Source organism: Myotis davidii, unplaced genomic scaffold (assembly GCF_000327345.1).
Source record: "Myotis davidii unplaced genomic scaffold, ASM32734v1 scaffold324, whole genome shotgun sequence".
Classification (NCBI taxonomy): domain Eukaryota; kingdom Metazoa; phylum Chordata; class Mammalia; order Chiroptera; family Vespertilionidae; genus Myotis; species Myotis davidii.
Genome location: NW_006295053.1, coordinates 1,055,605 through 1,064,728, shown reverse-complemented (window position 1 = coordinate 1,064,728; position 9,124 = coordinate 1,055,605). Strand labels below are relative to the sequence as shown.

Below are 9,124 nucleotides of genomic sequence, written 5' to 3'. Positions count from 1 at the left end.
TTTAAATATCACTTCTAAATAGACTTCAGGAATCTTGAATATACTAATGCCATCTCTTTTTTTTTTAAAAAAGTATATTTTCATTGATTTCAGAGAGGAAGGGAGAGGGAGAGAGAGATAGAAACAACAGTGATGAGAGAGAACCATTGATTGGCTGCCTCCTGCATACCCCACACTGGGGATTGAGCCTGCAACCTAGGCATGTGCCCTGACCGGGAATCGAACCCTCCTGATTCATAGGTCAGTGTTCAACCACTGAGCCACGCTGGCCAGGCTACTAATGCCTCTCTTAAAGTGACAAGTAGTACTGAATTTTTTCTCCACTGTACTTCTTCCTCCTCCTTATATTCCTAATGTTAGTACTTTAAAAACTTAATTTACTCATTTTTGGGAAATTACCATTTGGTTACTTAATTGAGTCATTATGGTTCTGTCCTATTTGGGGCTTAATTATAAAAGCTCTCCCAAGTCTTTTCCGGAGATAATGGAGTATAAACATGAAATAAAATGAATCATTAACATTATCTAGAGTCTAATTAATAGTACATTACTCTCAACAAGATGAATTTGACTCCTTTGTTGTATAGGACAGTGGTCGCCAACCTTACGGACCTCACAGACCACCAGAGGTCCTGGGACCACCGGTTGGCGACCACTGGTATAGGATATACTTCCAGCAACAAGTGGTTGGAAACACTGAGTCTCCAATGTCTTACTTGACCTTAGTTCTGTTTTTATTAATAATCAAATGCAACTGTAACTTTAGAGATCCCCAGAAATGTATGGGTTTTATTAGCTGGGAAAGTATAGAGAATTGGATCTCCGTCGCTTTCATTGTCTGACTACACCATTGGGCAAGTCACTTATTCACTAAACCAAAGTTTCATCAATGAACTGAAGGCCGGACCTAGATGAGGTCAGAAGACCTTTCCAATTCTAAAATCATGTGGCCTGAAGTTCTCAGACAGTCCTGGATTCAGGGAGAGCTTCGGTTGGTGAAGTATCCAAACACCAACAGAAGGGGAAGCCACACGAATTGGCTCTGTGGGGAACAGGTGTGGAGAGAGGGCCCAGGGAGGCACGTGTGCATACTCTTCTGGGATAACTTCAGATTGAGTCTCCTTCATCGGAGATGTTTAAAGACAATCGAATGACTAAGGACTTGCTCATGGATGGTTCTGAAAGTAGCCCAGTTTTGCTATAGCTGGAAAATTTGTAATCAGTAGGGACTTGTGGTTAGATAAGTTATTTGGTAGCTAGGTTATGTATATACTAAACTTTTCTGATTGCCAATGTGGAATTAAGAAATTAGCCTGGCCAGTGTGGCTCCCTGGTTGAGTGTCAACCCATGAACCAAGAGGTTACCGTTTTGACTCCCAGTTGGGGCACATGCCCAGGTTGTGGGCTCAATACCCAGTAGGCACATGCAGGAGGCAGCTGATCAATGATTCTCTCTCATCATTGATGTTTCTATCTCTAAAATCAATAAAAACATTTTTAAAAAAGAAGTTAAAAGAGACCAAGTCATTTTAGAAGAGACTCTGGTCAGGGCTGGAAGGAGCAGTCATTAGAGAAAGACAATCCATGTGATTGGGTGGCCTGGCCAGGGTTTCATGTTACTGTAAGGAATATAATTTTTATCTGAATCAAATATGCCTCAGAAGGCTCAGGCCAACTGAGAATCCACTTTTAGGATCTTTGTGAAGACGTTAGAGACAAATACTTGTTTAATTCATGTTTCAGGGAACATTGAAAACTTTTGTCTTTACAGAGCTGAAGCCAATTTAAAAATATTTCAATAATTTATACATAACATCTTATAAAATTGTTCATGATTTATGTTTAAATTTAAAAGTATAGTTTAATAAAAAAATATTAAGAAGGTTACTAATAATTTATTTAATGTTTAAAAAGTTTTCCCTGGTCCTGGCTGGGTAGCTCAGTTGGTTAGAGCATCATCCCAATATGTCAAGGTTGTGAGTTCTATTCCTGATCAGGGCACATACGAGAATCATCCAATGGATAAATGAATAAATGGAACTACAAATCAATTTTTCTTTCTCTCTCTGTCTCTTTCTCTCCCCTCTCTATCTCTAAAATTAATAAAAATAAATAACTTTCTCCTGGTTTCTTTCTTTTTTAAATCCTCGCCTGAGAATATATTTTTACTGATTTTATACAGCAAGGAAGAGAGAGAGAATCATTGATGTGAGAAACATTGATCAGTTGCCTCTGACACACACACACACACACACACATACACACACACACACACACACACACACACACACACCCGAATGGGGATCAGACCAGCAACCTAGATATGTACCCTGACTGGGAACTGAACGCACACCTTATGGTGTACAGGTTGATGCTCCAACCAACTGAGCCACCCAGCCAGGGCTCCCCTTATTTATTTCTTTAATGGTCCTCTCACTGCACACTTTTATCTGTGTGCGTGGTTGTTGTTTTTTTAACATATTGATTTCAGAGAGGCAGGGAGAGAGAGATAGAAACATCAATGATGAGAAAATCATTGACTGGCTGCCTCCTGCACGCTCCCTACTCGGGATCGAGCCCGCAAACCAAGGCATGTGCCCTTGACCAGAATCGAACCTGGAACCTTTCAGTCCGCAGGCTGACACTCTATCCACTGAGCCAAACCAGCTAGGGCTTATCTGCTCAATTGTCTCTATAGCTGAACTTTTAAATCTGTTTATCTCTCCCCTACCTTTCTTCCCTGGTATCTAGACTGTTTTCACCCCACACTGGACACTTGCACCTGCGCGTTAACCAGGCACCTGGAACCCCATGTCATGAAAAGTGAAGTTCATCTTTTCTCACAACCCTGTCCTTTTTCCTCATTTTTCTGTGGCTATCACTGTCATCTACTCAGTGGCCAGTGTTAAAACCTAGGAGTCGTTCTGTCATATCTAGTTGGCCATCAAGTTTGTTCTTTTCCTGATCTCTGTTCTACCCTTTATAAGTCGTCCCCCTGCTGTTGTTCTATTTCAGGCCCTCATCGTTTCCTCCTCAGCAGCCTGGGCTGTTGCAGTGACCTTTAAAAAACTGCTTTTACAATCAGGAAAAAAGTTAGTATGTTTTCATTATATGAAATGTTGAAAAAACACACACAATAATCTAGATGAAACTAAGTCACCCATAGCTCTGGGATATAATTGTTAATACTCTGGTCTCTTTTTTCACATAGTATTTCTTATATAATTGAGGTAATTCTGTATATACATCCTTTTCTCTGTATTTTTACCTTATTCTCCTGTGTCTATTTTTTAAATAAAACGTTTAATATTTGCAAAATGTGAATTCTAAGTAATAGCCTGCACAGCTGGTCCCCAAATCTACCTTCTCATCCATTCTACTTATTAATTCAATAAATATTTGAATGACTTCTGTATATCCAAAGCTTCTGAAGTGATGGTTCTTAAATGCAAATATTATTGTGATACTTTGTGCTTAAAATTCTAGAGTGACTCGAAGGCAGTTTGGCACAGTGAGAGTGGATTTCACTGGACTCCCTTGGTTCAGATCTCCTTTATTATTGCCTTGATGTATAACTTCAGGCCTCCCTAAGCCTTAGTCAGTCTCCTTATATAGAGAGTCCAGAGTCTTCAAACAGAGAACACTGTCTTGATTTTTATCCCCTGTCTATCCATTTTCTTCTTACTAAATCTGTTATTATTGAAAACTGGAGCTTGAGTTTCTAAAAATAATACTGATTGCCTTCTTCCTCATGGAAAGAAAAGGTTCCTTATGAATGCACATATCTTAGGACCTTTGAAGCACTCGGTGAGAGATGACTTTTTCCTCTATGGAAATTAATGCTTTGCTCATTTCTGAAATTCTGAGGCAAAAATCTCTTCTCTCGGCCTTGGTTTTCTCTCTTGTTTTTTCTTTTTTTTTAAATAAATAAATTGATAACACAAGCATTATCTCTGGAGCTGACTGTTTTTGGCTTGAGCTCTTACTTCTTTGTGGTTTGAAATCATAAGGTCATCTTGGTCTGTGACTTTATAAATGGCAGGAGACGTTCTCATTTGAATATTTGAATGTGTTTATTGTTTTCAGAAGACGTGAGGATAAGAGCAGTGATTATAAAGTTCATTCTGTTTGTCACTTGAAATTTTAAAAGGTTAAAGAATCAGTAGCATTGCCCTTTTCAAAGATTTAAGCACCTCTGAATAGTACTGCTTGAAATGGAAGAAGTTAATAAATGCTAACAACTAAAGAGACCTTTAGTATAACTCCTTAGTCTGAGGAAACCATATTTTCAGAACAATATACATTTATGTCGTCAATATATTTGTTAAGGTATTGGGTATATTTCAAAGGTGATACTTGAGATGATTTTGTTGAATATCTAATTTTGAAAGTAAATTTAATCTCTGACTTTCTCTTTGCTGTATTCTTCTGTCCCTCCCAGTGGCAGCATGGAACCTGCATTTCATAGAGGAGATCTTCTCTTCCTAACAAATCGAGTGGAAGATCCCATACGAGTGGGAGAAATTGTTGTTTTTAGAATAGAAGGAAGAGAGATTCCGATAGTCCATCGAGTCTTGAAGATTCATGAAAAGTATGTGCAAACTATATATTTTTTGTTTTAAAATATTTTTATGTTTTGGTGTTTACGGTATTTAATTTTCAATAATTTAAAACAGGGTGGAAACTCCTAGGTCCTTCTTTCAATTCATTTTTATGAATGTCTGCAGGCTTGGTGAATATTTGAAAACGAAATTGTTATTTATTAATTCATTTCTTTCCCTGGAGGTTTTTCTTGGTTCCCAACCAGATCAGTAGCCCTGTATATTTCAAAGCAGTAAACAGCTTAATGGGACTATTTGTCTACATAAGAACATTCCTTTCAGATGATACAGGCCTGGCGGTCACTATGAGCAACTTGCTTAAAATGGCATCAGTCTCATCAAGCACCAGAAATCGTTTTGCCTAACACTCCCCCCCTCATGATCAGCTCTTATAATCTCACATGCCCCTGTCTTCCGGAGGGGATAGAGGAACACAGCTGTCACTTTTTGTGACATCAGTTGTCCACATGGTAGACAAAGGCCACAAGAACAGTGTACTGTTATTCTGTGTGTGTGTGTGTGTGTGTGTGTGTGTGTGTGTGTGTGTGTGTGATGTACATAACCCCCTCCCCCATATGACATAAAGGTTAACCCCAAATAGAATCTTCTGATATAATCAATGAGGAAGCCCCAATCTTTTTTAAAAAAATTTTAAGGCAGTCTAACAGACATTTCAAATAAGAGTAAATATACCAACTTTTCCAAATTCCATAGAAAATTTCTAAAATCTAAGTTGCTCTTTGAAATGTAGGTACTTGAATTTTTGAATTAAAAAGGACGTATGTAAAACCTTTAGAGTCACGTGGGGTTGAGGGGGAGCATAAGAATGAGCAAATATTTCACCTCTGGGTCTCAGTTCCCTGATCTGTAATATAGAAAGTTTTAGGAAAGTGCTTTATGAGATCTCTGAGTTCTAAGCCTTCAAATCTGTGGTATGTCTAGTTCAGGAAAACTTTTTGAGAAGGATAAGAAAGAAAGAAATGAAGGAAAAAGCAGGGGTCCTGGAGGATGCACAGAGGGGACGTGAGATGGTGGGGGTCATGTGGGTTCTTGAGTATGAGGGAGCCCTAAATAAATATTCCTGTTCGACCACCTCCAGCAGAGTTTTTCTTCTCCACCTATAGACGAGGCAACTGTCAGTTGTTGATTTTTGCAAATCCCCATAAACATTCCAGTTTAGAAGAGTTTTCTTCACTGTAGAATAACGATCTGACTGCTCTTTTTTCAGAATCGAGTATGTATTTTGAAAGAGAGTTTTTAAATGGCGTTCTATTGTTAACAAGGAAGGGCTAACTACATGTTTTTGGAATTTATTTTGGAATTGCAAAGGTTTATTCAGTATGGGTAGCATTTTCCAGATTCTTCCATTGAGTTTGGGGTGTTTGTTCTCAGCACTGCCTGTTGTAGACAAAGCTGAACCAGCTTTCCCCAGAGTTTGTCAGAGAAAATCAATTTAAACCATGGCCCTGCTTTGGGTAGAGCAAATACTGTCCATTTTTATATGTGATCCTTTGAAATCCAGTGAGTTTTTTGTTTGTTCTTGTTTTTCATTCTTTGCTGTTTAAAGTATTACATATAGTATTACATATGTCTCCTTTTTCCAGTGAGTTATTAAATTTTAAAACAGTTTCTCTTGTTTCAGGGCAAGTTCATTGACAGATGTTATATCAACTACAGATTCCTTAAATTTTAAAAGTAATTAAAAAAAACACTATTTTTTTATTGATTTCAGAAAGGAAGGGAGAGGGAGAGAGAAACATCAATGATGAGAGAGAATCATGGATCAGCTGCTTCCTGCACGCCCCCTACTGGGGATGGAGCCCACAATCCAGGCATATGCCCTGACTGGGAATCCAACTGTGACCTCCTAGTTCATAGGTTGACACCGAACCGCTGAGCCACACTTGCCGGCCTTAAAAGTAATTTTTATCAGATTCTTTAATATTTTATGATGTGTTGTACTGTGTAATCTGGGCGGTTTGGTGATTTCTTTCCGACTCTTGAGATGCCTTCAACTTGCACGACTGTTTAAAAAGCAGATGCTATTAATAGTCTCAAGTTTCCCATTTCCTTCTTTGTTTCACAGAGACTAAAATACCTGGTTGTAATAATCATCTGATTTAATGGTATTGGCATTGTTCTTAAATATAGGACCCAGTGACAAACACAGTGGATTAAGTCTTGTGTAGTCAGTCTGTGCTGGGTGTTTTCAGGCTGGTTTTTGCACTGTTGTTCATTTCTTTCAGAAGCAATAACATCCTGAGCTTTAAGAAGACTAGAGGTAGGAATTGTTCAACTGACCTCTCTCTTCTGTTTATTCCTCCCTTCCTCCCCCACCTGCTTCTTCTGTAAGGTGCCTTTGCAGATCTGTAAATAGCATATAAAGCTCTTTTTTCATGTATCTCCATCTTATGAATTCTTATTACATGTGGATTGTTATACATGATGCTGTGTAAATTGAAAAAATACAGAAAACAAAATCACATGTAGTCCTAGCACCCAGAGATAATGTTAAATTCGGGGTAAACCTCTTTTTGTTTTATAAACACGCTGCATAGTTTTCTGTTTTGTTGTTGTTGTTTCTTAAAGCAGGGGTCCTCAAACTACGGCCCGCGGGCCACATGCCAATACAAATATTGTATTTGTTCCCGTTTTGTATTTTTACTTCAAAATAAGATATGTGCAGTGTGCACAGGAATTTTTTCATAGTTTTTTTTTTTTAACTATACTCCAGCCCTCCAACAGTCTGAGGGACAGTGAACTGGCCCCCTGTTTTAAAAGTTTGAGGACCCCTGCTCTATCCACTGAGCCAAACCAGCTAGGGCCACTCTGCATAGTTTATCTTTAACTTTCTATGAAGCGATTATTTCCTCCTTCCTACCATCGCAGTATTATGATGGTTAAATTAAATTGTAAGTGTGTTGCACTCTTTAGAGGTGGATAATGTTAAATATTTGGTCCCTGTTTTAGCAAGGGGAACGTTTGATATTAATGTATCAAACTTTGATATTAATGTATCGGCCAGTATTTTGGGCCTGTGAGTTGTGAGGTGCTGGAGTCGGTCTAATAGGAGCTGGTTGCCACCAGAGAACATTTGTTACACCGTTAAGTAGGTGAAGGAGACCTTCCTTTCAGAGCAGCTATAGTGGCCTCTCCTGACTGTGTTGGGGCCGGGGGCAGAGGCAGAGGAGATTGGACGTGCTTGGTGGGTTGCTTGGCAAATCAACTATTTGGAAATAACCCACCTCTCCCATAGCATCCCTTTCCTTTCCTGGGAAGTCTCCCGTTTCCCAATCATCCTCTCCTATTTGGTTTTACTTTTCTGCCCCGGTGTTGTTGCTATATCTTCATGGTTGAACTGACTCGCTTCCTGCGGCTCCTGGCGTCCACGAGACGTGCAACTCGCCCCTCTTGGCACCTGTCCCCTTTCACCCGCCAGCATTTTTCAGACGTTCTTTCCTTTACAGAGTTGTCATCTGCACGTTGTTTTTCTCTGCATACATTTGCATTTTTTCTTGTTGGAACCTCATTGTTCATGTGACTGTTTGCACCTCGCTGTTTCTGGTGTTTGCAACGCCTCCCAATTTAGTCCCATCTGCAGATTTAGTGTCTAGTGAGCCAGTTCCTGGCTTAGCATCTCAGTGAATACTAGTCAGTTAAGAGCCTGGAGCTAATTTTCTTCTTTCTAGTATGATGCCTAACCCAGACTCACTTGAACTAATTTTAAGATGGTTTTTATCAACTATAAAACGTACTTTGCTTTCAGTTAAAATGTAAAGTTACTAGAAACCTCATGGTTTATTTTATTTTAATATATTTATTGATTTCGGAGAGAGAGAGAGAGAGAAGCATAAATGATGAGAGAGAATCATTGATTGGCTGCCTCCTGCAGGCCTCCTGCTGGGGATCGAACTATGACCTCTTGGTTCATAGGTCAATGCTCAACAATTAAGCCACACCAGGCAGACCTGCATGGCTCTTTAGAAGAATTAAACTAGCACGTTTCTGATTAAGTAAGATACTGTTATTTTTGCTCTTTTTTTTAATATGGATAATTTCTAACATGCATAAAAGTAGACGAAACAGTACAGTGAACTCCCAAAAGCCTGTTACCCAGTCCCAATAATTAATATGGATAATTTCTAACATGCATAAAAGTAGATGAAACAGTACAGTGAACTCCCAAAAACCTGTTACCCAGTCCCAATAATTATTTTTTTTAAATACAGTTTTATTCATTTCAGAGAGGAAGAGGGAAAGATAGAAACATCGATGATGAGAATCATTGATTGGCTGCCTCCTGCACGCCACCTGGTGGGGATCAAGCAACCTGGGCATGTGCCCTTGACTGGAACGAACCCAGAGACCCTTCAGTCCACAGACTGAAGCTCTATCCACTAAGCCAAACTGGCTAGGGCAAAAATACCAGATTTTAAAAGAAAAAAGACCCAAAATATCTGCACAGCTAAATTGTTAAAGAAACTAGAATTACTAAATTTAAATATGCATAGTCTACAGATCCC

The 9,124-nt window shown here is 39.0% G+C and overlaps 1 protein-coding gene across 4 annotated transcripts in view; it reads left to right on the top strand.

The window, feature by feature from the left end:
• The window catches only part of SEC11A (SEC11 homolog A, signal peptidase complex subunit), a 29,231-nt gene that overhangs the window by 12,066 nt on the left and 8,041 nt on the right, over window positions 1-9,124 (top strand). For 2 of the 4 annotated variants that reach the window (XM_015567744.1, XM_006769593.2), the window contains exons 3-4: window positions 4,442-4,591; window positions 6,848-6,968. In XM_015567744.1, the coding sequence (XP_015423230.1) occupies window positions 4,442-4,591; window positions 6,848-6,953 (256 nt within the window). In that variant the 3' untranslated portion in view covers window positions 6,954-6,968. Of the gene's footprint in view, window positions 1-4,441; window positions 4,592-6,847; window positions 6,969-9,124 lie in introns of those variants that run through there. The other 2 variants (XM_015567745.1, XM_006769594.2) reach the window with 2 other exon arrangements.